This window comes from Chlorocebus sabaeus, chromosome 25 (genome assembly GCF_047675955.1).
Source record: "Chlorocebus sabaeus isolate Y175 chromosome 25, mChlSab1.0.hap1, whole genome shotgun sequence".
In the NCBI taxonomy this organism is placed as follows: domain Eukaryota; kingdom Metazoa; phylum Chordata; class Mammalia; order Primates; family Cercopithecidae; genus Chlorocebus; species Chlorocebus sabaeus.
The window spans coordinates 17697465-17720184 of NC_132928.1; the positions used below are offsets into that span (position 1 = coordinate 17697465).

The following is a 22720-nucleotide window of genomic DNA, read 5'->3' on the forward strand; positions in this document are numbered from 1 at the left end:
CCATGCCTGGCTAATTTTTGTATTTTTTGTAGAGACAGAGTTTCATCATGTTGGCCAGGCTGGTTTTGAACTCCTGGCCTCAAGGGGTCCACCCACCTTGGCCTCCCTAAGTGCTGGATTACAGGTGTGAGCCACTGTGCTCAGCCAAGATACCCCCATCTTTTAAAAAAATCCACATTTAGCAAACTAGCCTCCATCATTCCCAACAGCTCTTCATTCCTTTCCTCTGACCCATATGTTATCAGTTCCTTTTACCTACTGGCTTTTCTGTTGTTTATAACATAACATTAAGGATTCTGATGCTCTAATAACCTGACCGAAGCCTGTCTTATCTTTTGGGTGCTCCCTCCCTTTATGCTTTCTGCTGCAGTGTAGAATGTCCCTCCTATCAAGACCCAGTCCTTTTGTTTGGATTTCATTCCTCCCTGCTTGCTCATAAACCTTCCTTCATTGTCAATGTCCTCTTTCTTTAACTTTCATAAAAACTCTTCACTTTCCAATACTTTTAAAGAATTGGAGGATATGGTAGCCTGGGTCTATGTTTCCAAATATCAGCAAGAGACTGGAGCTGAATAGTCTCTCCCCACTTTGGGTGGTGAATGTTCTCTTTATTTAAACACAGACCCACTGCTCCCTGTTGTCATATAGGAAGCCTACTTCCCTCTATTGTCACCTGTGTGGTGATAAAACAGGAATTTTGTATTCCCTGGCCTAAAGTCTGGTATCTGACTTTTAAAAGTAATCCTATAACCTGAATTTGTATTTATAGATATAATCTTATTTCTTCTTGTTCTCAGTGCCAGCTGTCTCCCCCAGAAGTTTACTACCCAGGCATGTTCTCCCTGTCTTTGGTATCTCTTCCCTTCGTATTTCAGCTCACAATGACTTCTTTTCCTAGCTTCTGTGGTACATATTTTCATGTGTATTGTATTATTTCACAGTTTGTTTTTTATTCCCAATAAGTGAGCAAACTTCTTGAAGACGGGGATTGTATTAGATCAATTGAAAAGTTGACTTAAGTTTTATATGGAAGAAAACATAACTTTAAAAAACAAAAATCACACAGCTCAGTGAGATGCTGGCGTGATGATGGGTATATGAGATGCTGGCATGATGATGGGCATGAGAGCTGAATATGACAGGGAACAGCATATTCAAGATTCCGGTCTATCCATACTCCAGGGCATACTCCAGTTGACTGGAAAGACAGGCAAATTGTGTATACTATTTAAAATGTTTATCTGTTTTAATTTTTCTTTTTTCCTTCCACCCTCTATCTTCCCTCATGTTCTACTTTCTCTTGAATTGCATTAATGACTTCATGATAGAATTCTAGTATACTTTTATATCTTCTGCAGTGGTAGAGAACCCTGTGTCTCTCTGAAGAAAATAAAACCAGTTGAATGAATGAACGTATCAATAAGTGCTTTGGGGGATAGTGAACAGGAGGTGGTGTAAATTAATTATATTTACCATCTGTGTTTTTCTTTGCAACTAATTCAGTCAGACAGGGAGGAACCATAGAGTTACGTTTCTTCTGCTTGACTTAAAATATCTCAAAATTCCTTTCCGGCTCTAAATTTCTTTAAGATCAAAACCCTTACTATATATAATAGTTCAGTTCTAAAGCTTTTTAGAGCTGTGTTAGCAAAACAGAGAGGTATCCATGTTGTACACGTATTCCTGGCAATTTGGTGTAATCCTTTACCTTTAGGAGATGTTAGAATTTCCTGTTTTCCATTTGCTCATTTTAGGAATTGTATTAGTCTGTTCTTACACTGCTAATAAAGACATACCCAAGACTGGCTAATTTATAAAGGAAAGAGGTTTGAATGACTCACAGTTCCACATGACTGGGGAGGCCTCATAATCATGGTGGAAAGCGGATGAGGTGCAAAGTCATATCTTACGTGGTGGCAGGCAAGAGAGAGCTTGTGTAAGGGAACTCCTCTTTATAAAACCATCAGATCTCGTGAGACTTATTCACTATCATGAGCAGTGTGGGAAAGACCGCCACTCATGATTCAATTACCTCCCACCAGATCCTTTCCACGACACGTGGAAATTATGGGAACTATAATTCAAGATGAGATTTGGGCAGGGACACAACCAAACCATATCAGGAATCTAAGGCAAATACTGCTAAATTTCATTACTTAGTTTAAGTTTTCCCAATGTTATAAAATTAAAGGACCTTTGATTTACATTTGAATCTCTGAATTTAGTGTAGTGTCCTATTGCTCAACTTATGCATAAATGAAAGGAGCTATTTAAAAGGATGAGACAAGAAACCTTTGAGCAAGTTGGGGATTTTGTACAGGTGGAAGTGCTGTTATTGGGACATACTATAGAAAGAAACTTAAGATGTGAAGTCTTAGCTACTTCAACTGTGAGTGGTTTAACACAATTATTTTTTTTTTTTTTTTTGAGACAGAGTCTCACACTGTTGCCCAAGCTGGAGTGTAGTGGCGCGGTCTCGGCTCACTGCAAGCTGTGCCTACCAGGTTCATGCCATTCTCCTGCCTCAGCCTCCTGAGTAGCTGGGACTATAGGCGCCTGCCACCACACCCAGCTAATTTTTTTTTTTTGTATTTTTAGTAGTGACGGGGTTTCACCATGTTAGCCAGGATGGTCTTGATCTCCTGACCACGTCATCCGCCCATCTCAGCCTCTCAAAGTGCTGGGATTACAGGCGTGAGCCACCGCGCCCTGCCAACACAATTAATTTGAACCAGGCTACTTTGGGAGAGAAGTTGTTAGGTAGTAAATGGAAGCAAATAAACACGAAACAAAAGGAATGCAGTCCATTTAGTAATGTCTCCCATTATTACTTTGATCTGGAGGAAAAAAGATATTTACTATTTGGCCCATCACAGAAAAGGTTTGCTGAGTCCTGTTCCAGGGTAAATATCCAGAAGCAGGTTTTCTGAGTCACATTGTAAATGTATGTTTAACTTCATGAGAAACTGCCAAACTCTTTTCTGGAGTGGCTGTACCATCTTGCATTCCGTTAGCAATGTTCCAGTTGTTCTCTACCCTCACTAGCTCTTGATATTGCCAATATTTTAAAATTTTACTCATTTTAGTAAATGTATGAAGGTAGCTTGTCGTGTTTTTAATTTTCATTTCCCTAGCGGCTAATGATGTTGAACATCTTTTCATATAGTTAGTTGCCATCTGTGTGTCCTCTTTGGTGAAGTGTCCAAGTCTTTTCTTAATTTTTTTAATTGGGTGGTTTGTTATCTTAATGCTGAGTTTTGAGAGTTGTTTTTTATTTTTTTGTTTGAGATGGAGTTTCGCCTTTGTTGCCCAGACTGGAGTGCAATGGCATGATCTTGGCTCACTGCAATTTCCGTACCCCCGCCCGGGTTCAAATGATTCTCCTGCCTCAGCCTCCCGAGTAGCTGGGATTACAGGCATGTGCCCAGCTAATTTTATATTTTTAGTAGAGACCGGGTTTCTTCATGTTGGTCAGGCTGGTCTCGAACTCACGACCTCAGGTGATACGCCAACCTCAGCCTCCCAAAGTGCTGGGATTACAGGTGTGAGCCACTGCGCCCAGCTGAGAGTTTTTTATATACTCAGGATATAAACCCTTTGTTGGATATGTGATTGCATATTATTTTCTCTCATTTTATTCTCTTAACAGTGTCTTTTCTTCATTAAAGTGTTTACATTTTGATAAAGTCTAATTTATTGACTTTTTAAAAAAAAATTGGGCAGCCCCCAAGCCAGAATAGGTTGAGAGAGACTCCCCAATTCATTGATGTTATTTTCTTCTATGGATTGTGTTTTTCATGTCATGTCTGAGAGTACTTTGCCCAAACCCAGGTTATGGATATTTTCTCCTGTGTTTTCTTCTAGGAGTTTTATAGTTCTGCATTTTTTGTACATCTCTGTGATCCATTTTGAATTAATCATTGTATAAGGTGTGAGGTTTGGGTCAAGGTTCACATTTTTTTTGCAACATTATTTGTTGAAAAGACTATTCTTTTTCCATTCAGGTGACTTTACATCTTTGTCAAAGATCATTTGACCATACTTACGTAGTCTATTTCAGGACCCTCTTTTCTGTTCTGTTGATTTATGTGTCTGTCCCTTCACCAATACCACACCATCTTAATTATTATAGTTTTATAGTAAGTTTTAAAAATGGGTAGTGCGATTCTTCCAACTTTATTTTTTTTCAAAGTTATTTTAGCTAGTCTAGTTTGCTGACTTTTCTATATAAATTTTAATAACCACTTATGTGCAAACATTTTAAATGCGGTTTTGACTAGATTTGAGTTCTATTTGTAGATCAAGTTGTGGGTGAATAGACATTTTTGCTGTGTTGAGTCTTTTAATCCACAACCATAGTATGTCTCTTCATTTTGGGCCTTTTTGATTTCTTTCTCAGTGTTTGGTAATTTTGACTATATAGATCTTGTTCATGTGTTGGAGAGGAGCTTTTGTAAATAGTATTTTAAAAAAATTTCAATTTCCTCTTGTTCTTTTCTCGTGTAAATAAATATGATTGATAGTTATGTCAGTCTTGTATCCTGCAACTTTGCTAAACTCACTTATTAGGAATAGGAGCTTTTTGTAAATCATTTAGGATATTCTACATAGGCAGTCATGTCATTTGTGAATAAGAATTTTATCTCTTCCTTTCCAATTTCTTGTTTCTTCTTATTAAGCTAGCTAGGACTTCTGGTACAATATTAAGTAAGAGCGATGAGAGTGGACATCTCTGCCTTGTTTTTAATCTTAGGGAGAAACATTCTAAATACTACTAAATACTATGTTTGTTGTAGTTTTTATCTGTAATACTTTATCACACTGAGAAAATTTTTTTTACTCCTGGTTTGCTGAGAGTTTTTATTATGAATGGATACTGAAATGTATTGAATGCTTTTTCTGCATAAATTCATATGATCATGAGACTTTCTTATTTTAAAAAATTTTATTTGTTAGATTTTTGATTCAGAGGGTACATGTGCAGGTTTGCTACATGAGTATATTGCATGATGCTGAAGTTTGGGCTTCTAGCCCCGATAGTGAAAACAATACCTAATAGGTAGCTTTTCCATCCTTTCCCCCTCCCTCCATGCCATTCCTTTTTGGAGTCCTCAGTGTCTACCGTTCCCATCTTTGTGTCTGTGTGTATCCAATGTTTAGGTCCCCCTTATAAGTGATGACATGCAGTATTTGGTTTTCTGTTTCTGTGTTAATTCGCTTAGGATAGTGGTTTCCAGCTGTATCCATGTTGCTGCAGAGGACATGATTTCATTTTTATTTTTTTTATTTTTTTTATTGCTGTGGAAGGTTTTCTTCTTTAGACAGTTAATGTGGTGAATTATATTGATTGATTTTTTTTTTTTTTGAGACAGAGTCTCACCCTGTTGCCCAGCCTGGAGTACAGTGACTCAATCTCTGCTCACTGCAACCTCCGCCTCCTGGGTTCAAGCAATTCTTGTGCTTCAACCTCCCAAGTAGCTGGGACTACAGGCATGCGCCATCACACACAGCTAATTTTTGTGTTTTTAGTAGAGATGGGGTTTCACCATGTTGGCCAGGCTGGTCTCAAACTTCTGACCTCAAGTGATCACCCACCTTGGCTTCCCAAAGTTCTGGGATTACGGGCATGAGCCACTGTGCCCGGCCTGATATTTGGATATTGGACCAGCCTTGCATTCCTAGGGTAAACCTAACTTGGTCACGGTATATACTGTTGGATTCCATTTGCTAATATCCTATTGATGATTTTTGCCTCTGTTTGTGATGGTTTTGGTCTGTAGCTTTTGTTTGCTTGTCTTTTTCTGGTTTTGGTATCCGGGCAATACTAGCCTCATAAACTTGAGAGCATTCCTTCCTTTTCTGTTTTCTAGGAGAGATTGCATACAGTTTGTATTATTTCTTTTTTGAAATGTCAGATAGAAAATGCCAGTGAAACTATCTGGGCCAAATTATTTTTTTGAAGGTTTTTGACTATAAAATCAATTTCTTTAATAGAAATTGGTTATCTGTTCATCTTAGATGAGTTTTGATAGTTAGTAATTGGTGATTTTCAAGGAATTGGTCCATTTCACCTAAGTTGTCAAATTTAGTTTCTAAAGTAGTTCATAGTACCGATGGTCCCTGACTTTTCATGGTTTTACTCACAATTTCTTGACTTTATGATGGTATGAGAGTGACATGCATTCAATAATGCTTGTATCCATACAACCATTCTGTCTTTCACTTTTAGTACCGTATTCAGTAAATCACATGAGATATTCAACACTTTTTTATAAAATAGGCTTTGTGTTAAAAATGCATTTTTGACTTGCTGTATTTTCAATGTACAATGGGTTTATCAGGAACCCCATGATAAATCAAGGAACATCTGTAGTGATGTCTTCTCTTTCATTTCTGATATTGGTGATTTCTGGTTTTTATGGGGTTTTTTGTTGTTGTTGTTAAAAATTAATTCGATTACTTGTATTGGCCTTTTCAGAGTCACTTTTGCTTTCATTGATTTTCTCCATTTTTTTTTTTTTCATTTCATTGATTTCTGTGTTTGCCTTTGACTTTTGTATTTTGTTTTTTGATTCTTTGGTATTTAGTATTCTGTCAATCTGGAACTTGTTTACATCCCCCCGATTTTAAGTTTCTCTATGAATTTATTCAATGGCTGGCTTGAAGAACATTTTAAAAAGTCTCTATGTCTTCTACAATGTGCAGTTATATGACCACCACCACAGTTCCATTACCTCCTAAAGTAAATTTTTATACTTTTGATTTATTTGCTTTGGTGACTTAACATTTGTGGGTAGGGATATTTTTACTCTTTATTTTAGGAAAGTCATAGTACTTTTTGTAACACACACCCATTAGTTCTTTGATTTGTATACTTATTGGTCTAGCATTTTATTATAATCAATAGCCAGTAGCCAACATTAGAGAACTAACTAATCTGTGCACTTACATGTAATAAATTATTATGTGGCTATTAAAAATCATATTGTGGGAGAATAATGACAGCTAATTTTGTATGATATATTGAATTTCAAGTTGTATAAACCAGAATTTAAGAATCATTCATTTTTTATTTTAAAAAGTATACGTATACGCAGAGAAAAATAACTGGAAGATATAGTATAAAATTTTAATAGTGTTTTCTTATCCCTGGATAGTGAGATTTGGGGTAATTTTCTGCCTTGTGTTTTTCAGTATTCTGATTTACTACAATGAATATATGTTGTTTTAATATTCAGAAAGCCTTATCTTTTTAGAAACCTATTTAAAATAATGTTTTAAAAATAAATTTTTGTCGGGCATGGTGGCTCACACCTGTAATCCCAGTATTGTGGGAGCACAAGGTGGGAGGATTGCTTGAGCCCAGGAATCTGAGACCAGTGTGGGCAGCAAAGCAAGACCCCGTCTCTACAAAAGTAAAAAAAAATTAGCAGGGCATGGTGGCGGAGGCTGAGGCAGGAGGATCACTTGAGCTCAGCAGGTTGAGGCTGCAGTGAGCTTTGATTGTGCCACTGCACTCTAACCTGGGTAGCAGAGCAAGACCCAACCTCAAAAATAAAAATAAAAATAAGCCAATTTTGAGGGCTGGGTGTGGTGGCTCACGCCTGTAATCCCAGAACTTTGGGAGGCCGAGGCGGGCAAATCACCTGGGATCAGGAGTTTGAGACCAACATGGCCAACATGGCAAAACCCCGTCTCTACTAAAAATACAAACATTAGCTGTATTTCATCATGCATGCTGGCGGTCCCAGCTACTTGAGACTGTGGTAGGAGAATTGTTTGAACCTGGGAGGTGGAGGCTGCAGTGAGCCAAGATTGCGCTACTGCACTCCAGTCTAGGTGACAGAGCAAGACTGTGTCAAAAAAAAAAAAAAAAAAAAGAAAGAAAGAAAGAAAGAAAAGAAAAGAAACTGAAAAATAAACGCATTTTCTAGTTTGTATTTGAATTTTATTGTAATTTTGGTAGTGTCAGTATTTGGAGTTTTTCTTTATTATGAATATGTAAATCTACTCAGCTGAGCTATGTATAAAACTGTTTACTTTTACTTTCTTGCACAGAGTTGTTCCTAGATTTAATAATTTTTGTTTCTTTTGCTTACTTTGGTATGAAATGATCACTAATTCACCCCCAAGTCCTTTTCATTTTTAAATCTCCTTTCAAGTCATTCAGATGCTTCTCTGCCAATTTCATCTTTTTTGGAAAGTCTGTTTGGGAAATGCCTAACTTGCTCCAATTTGGACTGGTTATCCACTAAGTCTGGTATACAGCCGACATCCTGATTATCTTTCTTCCCTATCATCCTCTCTCCTTGGTTGTATTCCCAATTTTTTTTTTCACATGTCTTTCTCTTTCTTGGTTTATTTCTCATTTTAGGGAAGCACATCATCCAATATCTTCATGAGAGCAAGAGGTTAATTTTTCAAAATGTCACACACTTGAAAATATTTTTCTCTGCTTGCACCTGAGTGATTATTTTGCTGGGTGGAGAATTCTAGGTTGAAAGTAGTTTTTCTTTGGGAATTTTTTTTTCCCTTTTTTTCTTCCCCCAAGTCAAGTGCAGTAGTGAGGAGAACAAGTTCAATCTTTGTGAACAATCAATTGAAATAACTCACTACGTTTCTCCAGGATTTTGAAGTCATTATTATTTTAATAATAATCTCTACAATATGTTTTGCTTTCAGTAGCTATTGAGAAATTCCAAGTTAATCTGATTCCTTATCCTTATATGTGTCCTCTTTTTCCTTTCTGACAGTTTATTGGATCTTCTCTTTTTATTTATTGTTTTGAAATTTCATGGGGATGTATGTCTTGGTATAGGTCTGTTTTTATCCACTGTGCTAGCTGTTTGATGTCCCATGTCAGAGTGGAAATCCACACCCTCAAGTGCTCTTTAACTACATCTTTGATTTCTTTTTCTCTGTTCTTTTTTCTGGAACTCTTGTTATTTGAAGGCTGGATTTTGTGGAATTGTCTTCTAATGTTCAAGTCTTTTCTCATTTTTCATCTTGTTTTTAAATCTCCTGTTTGGAAGATTATCTCAACTTTATCTCTCGGTTTTTCTATTGAGACTTTTATTTTTACAATTATGTTAATTTCCAGCAGGTCCTTTTTTTTCTTATTCTTGTCTCATGGTTATTATCATCATCTCATCCCTTACCTCAATATAGACATTAATGCTGGTCTCTTGAAGTTTTCTTTTTTGTGTAATGCCTGTTTCCTCAGATTCTTTATTTTTCTGTTTGCTTTGTTCTCTTTCACGTTAACAACCTTTTTCAGGTCTCTGGCAATATATGACTGTGTAGGTAAGGAAAAACGTTTCCTTTGCTCTCAGGTTTCACAGCTATGGCTTGTTTTGTTAGCCTAATAAGGCTAACAAAAGACAGATTGACAAGAGAGAAGGATACACGTTTTATTTGATGTTAGCGTTTTTTATGTGGCACAGGGGGCTTCATAGAAAAGAAGTGAAAACTCCAAAGAAGCATTTAGATTCAGGATTTTATATACCCCTTCCTTCCTTCCTTCCTTCCTTCCTTCCTTCCTTCCTTCCTTCCTTCCTTCCTTCCTTCCTTCCTTCTCCTCCTTCCCTCCTTCTCCTCCTTCCCTCCTTCCCTCCTTCCCTCCTTCCCTCCTTCCCTCCTTCCTTCCTTCCTTCCTTCCTTCCTGTTTCTTTTTTTGATAGAGTCTCACTCTGTTACCCAGGCTGGAGTGCAGTGGTGCAATCTTGGCTCACTGCAACCTCCACCTCCCAGGTTCAAGCAGTCCTTCTGCCTTAGCTTCCCAAGTAGCTGGAACTACAGGTGTGTGCCACCATGCCTGGCTAATTTAAAAAAAAATTTTTTTAGTAGACATGGTGTTTCACCATGTTGGTCAGACTGATCTTGAACTCCTGACCTCAAGTGATTCACCCTCCTCAGCCTCCCAAAGTGCTGGGATTACAGGAGTGAGCCACCATGCCTTTTCTTTTCTTTTCTCTCTTTTCTTTTTTTCTCTTTTCTTCTCTTCTTCTTTTTTTAAGAGACAGGGTCTCACTCTGTCTGCCAGGCTGGGGTGCAGTGGCGTGATTATAACTCACTGTAGCCTCGAACTCCTGGACTCAAGTGATCCTCCCCTCACCCTCCCAAGTAGCTAGGACTATAAGCATGCATCAGCATGCCCAGTTAATTTCTTTTTAAAATTTTTTTTGTGGAGATGAGGTCTTGCTTTGTTGCCCATGCTGATCTTGAACTCCTAGACTCAAGCAATCCCCCACCTCAGCCTTAGTGCTGGGATTACAGGTGTGAATCACCAAGCCTGGCTTTATATCCATTTTAACAAAGGGTAATAAATTGAAGAGAAATGACTGGATGAAGGAAACAGGTTTGAGCTTCTAAGGGTGGCAAATTGTAGGAAAGTGACTAGGAACTACATGGGGGAAACTAATGGAAGGAAAGCATTATTTTAGTATGGTTTACTGTGCAGACTCATCCCCGTGTTGACTCCCCATTCATGGTGATAAGAATATTCTTTTCTTCCTAGTATCAGGAGGGTAACTTTCGCATGGGGAGTGTATGCCTTATTTCAAGCCAGAAGTGGGGATGACATAGAGCCCTTCATACATCTGCTTTTCTCACCCCCTTCAGCTGTCTGTTCTTGTTTTAAGAGTAAGGGATTAAAATGTTGATTTGTAGCCAAGCAAGTGGCTGTGGCTTATCAACATTGAGCCTCATTGTAGGGTGATCTTATTGGAATATTTCACTGGGGAACCCCAAATGTCAATATTTTTAGGTCTTTCCTCTTGAGGTGATCGTTCCGAACTCTTGGCTGCCATATCCTGGGAGCTTAGTGGGTGAAGGGGAGGGAATCATAGAGATAGATCTTTGTTGGCAGTAAACACATGTTTATTTAGTCCTAATGTTGTCAGGATGATTCTAACTTGTTATTTAACCTCACCCTGATTTTACCACAGGCTTGTATTGACATAATTTTAACTTAGTTCTTCTCAAAGGAGATTGGGGTGGAGTCAGGATGTTTGGAATTACCTTTTGGATTGTAACAGACTATTGGCCAGGCAAGCTAAAAGTTTTGCAATACTGGTGAGCTGTAGGAAGATGAATTGCTTCACCCAAAATGCCACTAGCTCCCCTTTTGAAAACAGTACAAGTTTAACTTAAACCAAATCTTAATGCCAGTGAAAGTTAATTCCCAGTTATTACCTTTAACTTTCCTGCTATTCCCTAATTCATGCTTGACAGTGGTGTTTCTGATTTTAATGATATTTGAAATTGGAATTCTAAAGATTTCTTTTACATAGGTAGGCAGAGTGGAAGCAAGAAGACTAGTTAGGAAGTCATTGCAGAAGTCCAGGCAAGAGCTATTGGTGGCTTGGATTAGAATGGTAGTAGTAGAGAGGGCCAGGCATGGTGCCTTATGCCTGTAATCCCAGCACTTTGGAGGCTAAGGTGGGCGGATCACCAAGACCAGCCTGTCCAAGATGATGAAACCCTATCTCTACTAAAATACAAAAAAAAAAAAAAAAAAAAAAAAAAATTAGCCAGATGTGGTGACGCACACCTGGAGTTCCAGCTACTCGGGAGGCTGAGGTGGGAGAATTGTTTAAACTTGGGAGGTAGAGGTTGCAGTGAGCTGAGATTGTGCCACTGCACTCCAGCCTGGGCAACAGAGTGAGACTGTCTCAATAATAATAATAATAATAATAATAATAATAATAATAATAATAAATGGTAGTAGTAAGAAGAAGAAAAATAGAGGATCCGAATGTATTTTGAAGGCAGAGGCCACTGGACTTAGAGATGGATTGAATGTGGAAGATTAAGGAAAGGGAGGAATGAAGATAGTCTTAGATTTCATCTTCAGATGACTGGGTGAACAGCAGTGTTCTTTGCTAAGATGGGGAAGACTAGGGAAAAGAGCCAGTTCTGTATCAAGCATATTATATTTAAGATAATCCCATCTGGGCCCAAAGACAATGTTGGTTTTTTTTCTTAGATACTTTGCCCCTTTAGACTTGGTTATTATTCAACTGTCACTGAAAAAAATACTTGATTATTTGGCTATATACCTCTCTACCCCTCCTTGTTGTTGCCATCCACCATCCTTATTTGTTGAGGATTTTGGGACTTGGCTTGTCCACCCTATTCCCTGGCATAATCATGGGCAACTTTAGGGGCTGCAAGTGCAGTTTATCCGAGTTCTTGTCCTTAACATTTTTTGACATGAAGCATGTCAGCAGTGATGATATGATATTGTGGTTAGGAGTAGGTTCCCCTACTTCCTAACTATATAAATTTGAAAACAGTGCTTAACCTTTTGTGTCTCATTTTCTTCATTTGCATATTGGGGATGATACTATCTGTACATTTGGAATTTTGTGAAGATTAAATCAGAAAATAATGTAAATTATTTTCTATTACTAATTCTAGTGCATGGCACATAATAAACATTCCATAAATGTTAGCTATTGAGATTATTACTTATACATCTGTTTAATAATATCTGCTACTATTAGTATTTTAGTTATGTAACCCCTCCAAAAGCTACCTCTTGAGCCTTGCCCTCTCAAATTTTAACCTCTTAAAATTTAAGTGCCAAAGGGATACTGACCATGATTTCCTAGTGTGTACAATGTACTTGCTTTAAAAAAAAAAAAAAAATTAAACATCAGCACTTCAATTCCAGTGGTTCTTACTTAGAGATATGTATTAGAAGGATTTTCAAAAGTCTGGGCCTTCCCTTGGGAAGCTTGACTAGAATGTTGTGGAGAAAGGGATGACATTAGCATCTCTATGTATGATTGCCCTCCCTCCATCTCTTTTCTAGGTAGTCAGCTGTTTGTTTGCAAGGCTTCTTTCCCTCACCAGTCTCTCCTCTATTAATCAGTACTTTAAGCCACTCTCTCATGGCCACTCTTAATTAACACCCTCCCTCGGATGAATCCAATCCGGTCTGCCTCAAACTTGAACTGCTGAAAGCCACAGTTCTCCAGCTATGTGAAATTCACTTATGATTATTTTGACTCTCTAATTTCTTATTTTTTTTGTTGTTGTTGTTTGTTTGTGTGTTTGTTTTTAGAGAGAGTGCCTATATATGTCACCCAGACTGGAGTGTAGTGGCATGATCACAGCTCACTACAGCCATGAGCTTCTGAGCCCAAGAGATCCTCTGCCTTAGGTCCCTGTGGTCTCTAGCGTAGCTAGGACCACAGGTACATGCTACCACACCCAGCTAATTTTTAATTTTTTTAATAGAGACAGATTCTCACTTTGTTGCCCAGACTGGTCTTGAACTCCTGGCCTCAAGGGGTCCTCCTGCCTCCACCTCCCAGAGTGCTGGGATTACAGGCATGAGGCACCGTGCCCAGCTGGCTCTTTAATCTTTACTATTAGACTGATTTTCGTATGACACAGTAGGCATAGGGCTCTTTTAGTTACTAGTGATTCCAAAAGTGACTTTAATCCCATTGCTCAGGATCTCTATGGTACTATCAATTAGATCTGCTTCATTTTTGCAACATGTTTAAGTAGCATTAATGATATTGTTTCGTAAGTGAGAAAATGAAGGCACAGAAGGATAGAATAGTTTGTTGCATCAGCTTGTGGGCATAATAAGCAACCTTTCTTCTCTCCATTAATTCTGTTTTGTGGGCCAGTATAAATGGCTTTAGTGTCACTGTTTTAAGGAGTTTTTGATGGGTTGTTGTTTCTATTTTCTTTTTGAGATGTGAACTGTCCAGATTAATTCTAATCTGTAACTTTTGGGAAAAGTATATTGATATACATGTTAGAGAGTGTGTATGTGTGTGTGTGTGTGTGTGTGTGTTGTGTGTATGTAGTAGATGATAACCCTTAGCTTTGGTTTTCAATAACAATTTTAAAATTTATTGCAATTAGAAAATTTTTCCTCCAGTTTTTATTCAGTTGTCCTTTTTCCCTTTGGAAGTAGTAGACCTGACCCAATTCTTTTTTGAGAATTCATTTCATAGAGCAGTGTGTTAGAATATTTTTGTTCTTCCATTCAAGTGCAGTGTAAGAACTGGCAGGCATTCATAGCTTCTTTTCTATCCCTTGGTTAAGATATTAGCTTTATTACTCTATTTACTGGTCCTGGGATAGCAGGGCATAATCTGAGGAGCATAACTACTTCATCTGTGTAATAAATTGCTCATTTTAATCTTGATTTTGTTGGTGATTTAACTTTCTAACAATTGTCCTTAAATAATGCTCTAAAAGAAGAATACCATATATATTGGAAATTAAATTTGTTATTGAATAAAATTAGGATTATTATAAAATTCAACATGACCTTATTGCTACCTTAGGATAATTTCTTGGTAAAACGTTGATCCAAACTGGGTGTGGTGGCTCATGCTTGTCATCCCAGCACTTTGGGAGGCTGAGACAGGAGGATTGCTTGAGCCCAGGAGTTCCTGACTCAAAAAAAAAAAAAAAAAAAAAAAAAAAAAAAACAGAAAGAAAGAAAAAAAGAAGAGTTGATCTAAGTACCTTCATTTTGTTTTGTTTTGTTTTGTTTTTCGAGAAAGAGTCTCACTTTGTCATCCAGGCTGGAGTGCAGTGGCTCAATCTCGGCTCACTGTAAGCTTTGCCTCCCAGGTTCAAGCAGTTCTTGTGCCTCAGCCTCCCAAGTAGCTGTGATTACAGACATATGCCACCACACCTGCTAATTTTTGTATTTTTTAGTAGAGATAGAGTTTCATCATGTTGGCCAGGCTGGTCCCGAACTCCTGACCTCAAGTGATCCACCCACCTTGGCCTCCCAAAGTGCTGGGATTACAGGCATGAGCCACCACACCTGACCACCTTCACTTTTTTGATTTAGCATGCTCTGTGAGTCTTGGTAAACTGACATTTGGTCTGAAAATAAATTTTGACTAAGTTCTGGTTGAGAGATAAAACATGTAGTGGATTAACTCTTAATAATTATACTTTAAAGTATAATTTCTGAAAGTATTTAGAAGTGAACATTAAAAACCATTTATAATACATAATGTTAGATTATATATAATGTTCTCAATATTAAAAGTATAATGCAATTCTTTTCCTATACTTGATAAGAAAAGAAAGACTATAATTTTGGGGAAAATAGAATGGAAAGGGGAAAGAGAGGATGGGAAAAATTGAGGGAAGGATTATATTAATTCCTTAGGGCTGCCGTAACAAATTACCACAAACTGGATTTTACAGCAGGTATTTATTCTTTCACAGTTCTGGAAGTTAGAAGTCTTGAAATCAAGGTGTCAACAGGGCCATGCTCTCTCGAAAGACTCTTGGGGAGGCTCCTCCCTTGCCTCTTCCAGCTTCTTCTGGTGGTTGTCCACCATCCTTGGTGTCCCTCGGCTTGTAGGTGCGTCACTTCAATCTCTGCCTCTGTCATCACATGGTGGTCTCCCTGTGTGTCTCTCTGACCACATTTTCCTCTTCTTATAAGGACTTCAGTCTTACTGGATTTAGGTTTAGGTCCCACCCTAATCCAGTATGACCTCATCTTGATTCACAGATTCTGGGTAGACATGAATTTTTAGAGTATACTGTTCAACCCAGTACAGAGAGATCCAAATTCAATTTATATTTTCATATTTAAACCAGTCACACTAGATTTATCTGCTTTATATAAAGCAAACAGATAAGATATATTTTATGTAAAAACTTATTCTTATTTGCAGTTATATTGACATATATGCCTTCCCACTGCATGGGCCTAGGTATCTAGTATTTTCCACTCATGCAGCACAGACTGTGTTAAAGGACTATTTGGTTATGAGACATCTATTAATACAGATGGAGAGCCAGAAAACTTTCCACATTACCCACTATTTATAGAACCAAGCTAGTCTTTCTTGAGTTTTAACTGCTGTTCACTTTAGAATAATACTTGAAATGTTTTTATTTATTTTATATCCACAATACCTAACCGTGCCTGATGCTGATTTATTGAATGCAGAATGTATTAATGAAAGAATGTTGTGCATGTGTGTGTGTGTTTGTGTGTTCGTATGTCCATGTGTCTCCATTGGAGGGTTGTCAAGAGGGGCATATGGGGAGTTTTCATTTGTTTAGTATATTCTCTGTCCTTTTTAAAAACATAACTAGGCTGGGTGTGGTGGCTCAGGCCGGTAGTCCCAGCACTTTGGGAGGCCGAGGTGGGTGGATCACCTGAGGTTGGGAGTTTGAGACCAGCCTGACCAACAAAAACCCCGTCTCTACTAAAACTACAAAATTAACTGGGCATGGTGGTGCATGCCTGTAATCCCAGCTACTCGGGAGGCTGAGGCAGGAGAATTGCTTGAACCCAGGAGTTGGATGTTGCGGTGAGCCGAGATCACGCCATTGCACTCCAGCCTGGGCAATAAGAGCAAAACTCCGTCTCAAAAACAAAACAAAAAAACCACAACTAATGGCATCCCTCATCCTATCCTACACTTTGCTTTTATTACTTAAAGTATATAATTTCATATTAGTACGTAAGTGCTATGTTTGCATAATATTCCATTTCATAGATATAATTTACTTATCTGGTCTCCCTTAAAAATGTTTTTAATTGTGGTAAAATATGCTAACATGAAATTCACCTGAATTTTAAAAATTCATCTTAATTTTTCAAATGTACTTAATTTTTCAGTCTTGTTAAGTATATTCACATTGTTGTGAAACCAATATCTAAAACTTTTCCATCTTGTAAAACTGAAACACTGTACTCATTAAACAACAATTTCCCCCTCCCCCAGCCCCTGGCAACCACCATTCTACTGTTTCTATGAATTTAAGTTAGCCTCTCTTTCTAGTTGTTTTCATCTTTGCTTTTACAATCAAAGCTGCAATGAGTAGCCTTGTGTACATGTCATTTTGCACATAAATGAGTGTATCTGTAGGATGCATTTCTAGAAGTAGAATTCCTAGGTAAAAAGGTTTGTACATTTGTTAATTTTGAAATATAGTGCAAAATTGGCTCTAAATAGGTCTCCCTATCCCTATTTCATCCAGAGCTTTTACACACAGGTGGCTTGACTTCTTTCCTTGTAGCAGTGAGTGAAGTGTAAAGATAGGGTAAAAGTGAATACTAATATAGAATCGACCTTTGGTAATTCATATCAAAAAATGCTAGAAGCTTCATTGCAGAATTCTGATGTTGGAAAACTGAGGCTTGAAATAAATTTACTGCAAAATGAGGTGGCCGAGTGCGGTGGCTCATGCTTGTAATGCCAATACCTTGAGAGGCTGAGGCTGGTAGATTGCTTGAGCCCAGAAGTTTGAGATCAGCCTGGGCAACATGTCAAAACCCTGTGTCTACAAAAAAAATACAAAAATTAGCTGGACGTGGTGACACATACCTGTAGTCCCAGCTACTCAGGAGGCTGAGGTAGGAGTGTCACTGAGCCCAGGGAGCTTGAAGCTGCAGTGAGCCATGATTGCACCATTGCACTCCAGCCAAGGTAACAGAGCAAGATCCTGTCTCAAAAAAATTAAAAATAAATAAAAAACGAAATGAGGCATAACTACATAGAAATACCAATGTTTCCCTTAGAATGTACCGATGGATTTTGGTGCAGTGACTTTTCATCTGATAACTTCAAATAATTTGGCATTTTTATTAGTTTTCTTTTTTAAAGGTGAAAGTATGTATTATTATGTCTGAATATTTTCTTATAAAAATAGAATCTGAAGGATTGGGAACCACCTGTCATTGATGATCAGTATTAACAGTTTGAAATTTGTTTTTCTAGACTTTTTTCAGTGCATTGAACAACACATAGATGGTATTCCTGCTTTAAAAAGATGGGATCATGCTATATTTACTGTTTTGTGATTTGCTTTGTTTAGTTGATAATATGTCTTTTTTGGGTTAGTGAATAAGAGGTATCCTCCATTATTTTAATGGGTTTATACTCTCCTATTACATCATAATTTTCTTGTCCATTCCCTTGTTGGTGAACATTTAAGTTGTGATAAACATTCTTTATACATATATCTTTGCTTATTTGAACAAAAGTTTCTGTAGGATAAATTCTAGGAAATAGAACTTCTAGATAAGGTATGACCATAGCTGGGCATGGTGGCTCACGCCTGTAATCTCAGCGCTTTGGGAGGCCAAGGCAGGTGGATCACTTGAGGTCAAGAGTTTGAGACCAGCCTGGCCAACATGGTGAAACCCCATCTCTACTAAAAATACAAAAATTAGCTGGGCGTGGTGGTGTGCACCTGTAATACCAGCTACTTGGAGGCTGAGGCAGGAGAATTGCTTGAACCCGGGAGGTGGAGGTTACAGTGAGCCAAGATCGCACCACTACACTCCAGCCTGGGTGACAGAGCTAGACTGTCTCAAAAATAAGGAAAGAAAGAAAGAAAGAAAGAGAGAGAGAGAGAGAGAGAGAGAGAGAGAAAGAAAGATAGATCATTTTATATTTTAATGTATATTTGGGGGCTCTATAAAAGTTATATTAACATTCTGATTTGCATAGGAAATAAACTTAGTTGTAAACTTTTGGATGTTTTAGCTAGGTGACATATCATCATTAATATACATCAGTTTTTCTAATATAAGGTTTGTGATATTATAAAAATCTTTAAAATGACAGCTTTGAAACTTTTTATTCTTACAGTGATGGAATGGGGAGAAGATATTAAAGCAGTTTCAAAAGATGAAGCAGTGATGTTGGTGAATCATCAGGCAACAGGAGATGTGTGCACACTGATGATGTGCCTCCAGGACAAAGGACTGGTAAGCTACCCTGAAGGCAGTAGGTAGACATCCAGAAAGGAAGGTTAAAAGGAATCCATTCGGCCGGGCATGGTGGCTCACGTCTGTAATCCCAGCATTTTGGGAGGCTGAGGTGGGCAGATCACGAGGTCAAGAGATTGAGGCCATCCAGGACAACATGATGAAACCCCATCTCTACTAAAAATACAGAAATTAGCTGGATGTGGTGGTGCGCGCCTGTAGTCCCAGCTACTCAGGAGGCTGAGGCAGGAGAATCACTTGAACCAGGGAGGTGGAGATTGCAGTGAGCCGAGATCATGCCACTGCACTCCAGCCTGGAGACAGAGCAAGACTCCATCTCAAAAAAAAAAAAAAAAAAAAAAAATGGGAATCCATTCAAATATCTTACTGTGCTTTGAAATATAGACATAGACTTTAGTATGTATACTACTTTCAATAAAAGTTTAGAAAATATTAAATTTTAAAAGGAAAAATATATCATTCTAAGTCACCCAGAAGTGGGATGTAGAGACTTAAAAAAAAAACTGGTACAATGTGAATTATATTTCTTTTCTTTCTTTTTTTTTTTTTTTTTTTTGAGGCGAAGTCTCGCTTTGTCGCCCAGGCTGGAGTGCTGTGGCCGGATCTCAGCTCACTACAAGCTCAGCCTCCCAGGTTTACACCATTCTCCTGCCTCAGCCTCCCGAGTAGCTGGGACTACAGGCGCCCGCCACCCCGCCCAGCTAGTTTTTTGTATTTTTTAGTAGAGACGGGGTGTCACCGGGTTAACCAGAATGGTCTGGATCTCCTGACCTCGTGATCTGCCTGTCTCGGCCTGTGAATTATATTTCAATAAGACTGTTTTAAAAAATAGTAACTGGGATGAAAGCAGGTTAATATAGTTCAAATTGAGGGCTATCTGGAGATGAAGCAGTGGATTGCCAGTTTGAAAAATACAAACACAAAAAGCTGCTTTGGCCTGGCACAGTGGTGCAGCCTGTAGTCCCAGCTACTTGGGAGGCTGAGGCAGGAGGATTGCTTGAGCCCAGGAGTTTGGGCTGTAGTTCTTTATGCTGATAGGTGGTCTGCACTAAGTTGAGCATAAATATGGTGATCTCCTGGGAGCAGTGAACAACTAGCTCGCACAAGAAGGCTGAACCAGCCCAGGTTGGAAATGGAGCAGGCCAAAACTCCTGTGCTGATCAGTAGTGGGATCATGCCTGTGAAGAGCCACTGCACTCCAGCCTGGGCAACACAGCAAGACCTCATCTCTAAAACAAAAGGTTGGGGGAATATTGCTTATGATAGAATAAATATTTATAAACTGAGTGGATTTAAAAAATAAATTCAGTCTTTAGCCTTAAGCGAATTATCACCTTAGAAGTTAAAGAGGTTATGTTCATAGAAAACTAAATAAATATAAAGTGTATAAATTAATAGAGTTAATGTGTGATGTAATAGTAAATAATTAAATCAATGGAAGTTCATTAAGGGCTTAGTAGTTATGATCACTGACTATACGAAGTGTAAATACCATCCTATAAGATACAATTCTTCTCATCAGGATGCTGACAGCCTAGTGGCAGGTGGAAGAAGGGTATCACAAACAATGCCTTTTTTTTTTTTTTTTTTTTGAGATGGAGTCTTGCACTGTTGCCCAGGCTGTAGTGCAGTGGCACAATCTTGGCTTGCTGCAGCTTCTGCCTCCTGGGTTCAAGAAATTCTCGTGCCTCAGCCTCCCAAGCAGCTGGCACTGTGGGCATGGGCACCATGCCTGGCTACTTTTTGTATTTTTAGTAGAGACGGGGTGTTGCCATGTTGGCCAAGCTGCTGGTCTCAAACTCCTGATCTCAGGTGATCCACCCACTCTTGGCCTCCTATAGTGCTGGGATTATAGGCATGAGCCATAAACAATACTTAATTGCCAAATGAGATGGCTTCAGTGGAGGGTAAGTGCACCATGTACCTCATGGACATGGAAAACTTTATGAAGGAGAGAGGACATAAACTTGGCCTTGAAGGATGAGTAGAGTTTAGTTAGGTAGAGTGGTAAAGCAAGGACTCCTTTCTTAATGAAGCAATCTTGGCAAGAACATCAAAATGAGAATAAGCCCTAGTGTGTTTAGGTTTCAGAGATTTTGATTCACTAGGTTAGGGTAGGGTCAGAAAATGAGAGGAGATTAAAGAAAAATATGTTTTTTTATTGTAGAATCTGTTTTTCTTGTCTATCTGAAAAGCAGTGGCATAATCTTGCTGGAATGTGGAATACCTTAAATCTTTTCTTATATTCAGGATCTTGAATTGTTAAAAGAGTATCACTGTGTAGATATATTTGCATTTATAATAATATTTATTGCCTGTCCCCTAAGTTCATGACATTAAAATTTTGCCAAACTAGGCCAGGCACGGTGGCTCACGCCTGTAATCCCAGCACTTTGGGAGGCCGCGACGGGCGGATCACGAGGTCAGGAGATCGAGACCATCCTGGCTAACACGGTGAAACCCTGTCTCTACTAAAAAATACAAAAAACTAGCCGGGCGCGGTGGCGGGTGCCTGTAGTCCCAGCTACTCAGGAGGCTGAGGCAGGAGAATGGCGTGAACCCGGGAGGCTGAGCTTGCAGTGAGCTGAGATCCGGCCACTGCACTCCAGCCTGGGCGACAGAGCGAGACTCCGTCTCAAAATAAAATAAAATTTTGCAAAACTAGTTGATTTGGCTTTCTATAAAAAAGACTCTCCAATTAGTTAACACTGTTACTCTTACAGATAGGATCATTACATTTATAGTGATTATCCTGAGGGCCTACAGTGTCCTTAAGTGTTTTTTTGAATCTCAAAGGGTGATTAAAATGGTCAAGATAAATATGTCTAACTGTATTCTAACACCAGTTTGGCATAGGTGATAACTGTATTAACCAGAATATTAGGTAATTTAAAATTCCCCGCTCATGTGGACAAAAGAAAGTTTGGTTGGCTTGTTTGCCTTTATGTTTAAGTCCCAAGTAATTTTTTCATTTCAGATTAGTTAATACTGAGCATTCTAAATAATGCTCTGATAATATTGAATAATTTGAAATCTAGAAGAATATTTTACTTTCTTTTATAAAGGAATAACTGAGAAACATAAGGGTGGAAGCATTATAATCTCTCCCTGCTGCCTAATAATTACAGAGCAATATTAATTTGTATTCACTAGTAGGAATGTTTACTTGATTTATTTTATACTTTATGGATACATTCGAAGAAGGAAGGCTATTGTGGGCCAGTTAAAAAATATCACTTTGATGATAATGTAATTATAACATAGCTTTTGGAATTCAGGGGATTTCTTGAAGCCCCTATTAGTTTCTCAGTGGGAGTACTATTGGCATTTTAATAGGACAACAGTGTTGCTGAGAACTGTCCTGGGCACTGCCAGACGTTTTGTGTACCCAACTGCCACACAGTAAATGCTAGTAGCACTCCTTAGTCCACAGTAAATGCTAGTAGCACTCCTTAGTCCACAAGGACCAAAATTATCCTGCAGTTTCCATACTCACCCAATGGAGAACCATTGACCTTATTATAATTTCAAAAGGAAAAAAGAGTGCAGTCATTTGTTTAAGTCTCTATACGGTGTTCTGATATGTAAAAAATCTGTGCATTCAGATAAAGAATAATTGATATAGATTGATTTTGTCTCTTAGAAATAATGAAAAAGTTCTGAGTGACAGACCTACCAAACATTGACAGAGTTGATTTAGGCAGCTTATGTTTACTCATCCTTCTTTTGAAGAATATGAAACAAAGGATTAATTGTATTTTCTGAAAGTGTTGGTCCTTTCTTTTTTTTTTTTTTTTTTTTTTTTTGAGACAGAGTCTTGCTTGCCAGGCTAGAGTGCAGTGGTACCATCTCAATTCACTGCAACCTCCGCCTCCCGGGTTCAAGTGGTTCTCCTGCCTCAGTCTCCCAAGTAGCTGGGACTACAGGTGCCCACCACCATGCCTGGCTAATTTTTGTATTTTTTAGTAG

At 38.3% G+C, this 22720-nt stretch overlaps 1 protein-coding gene across 2 annotated transcripts in view; it reads left to right on the forward strand.

Moving 5' to 3' along the window:
- Positions 1-22720, forward strand: part of LPGAT1 (lysophosphatidylglycerol acyltransferase 1) — a 94907-nt gene that overhangs the window by 24077 nt on the left and 48110 nt on the right. For both annotated transcript variants that reach the window (XM_007988511.3, XM_007988514.3), the window contains one exon: positions 18612-18730. In XM_007988511.3, coding sequence (XP_007986702.1) covers positions 18612-18730 — 119 coding nt within the window. The remainder of the gene's footprint in view (positions 1-18611; positions 18731-22720) is intronic.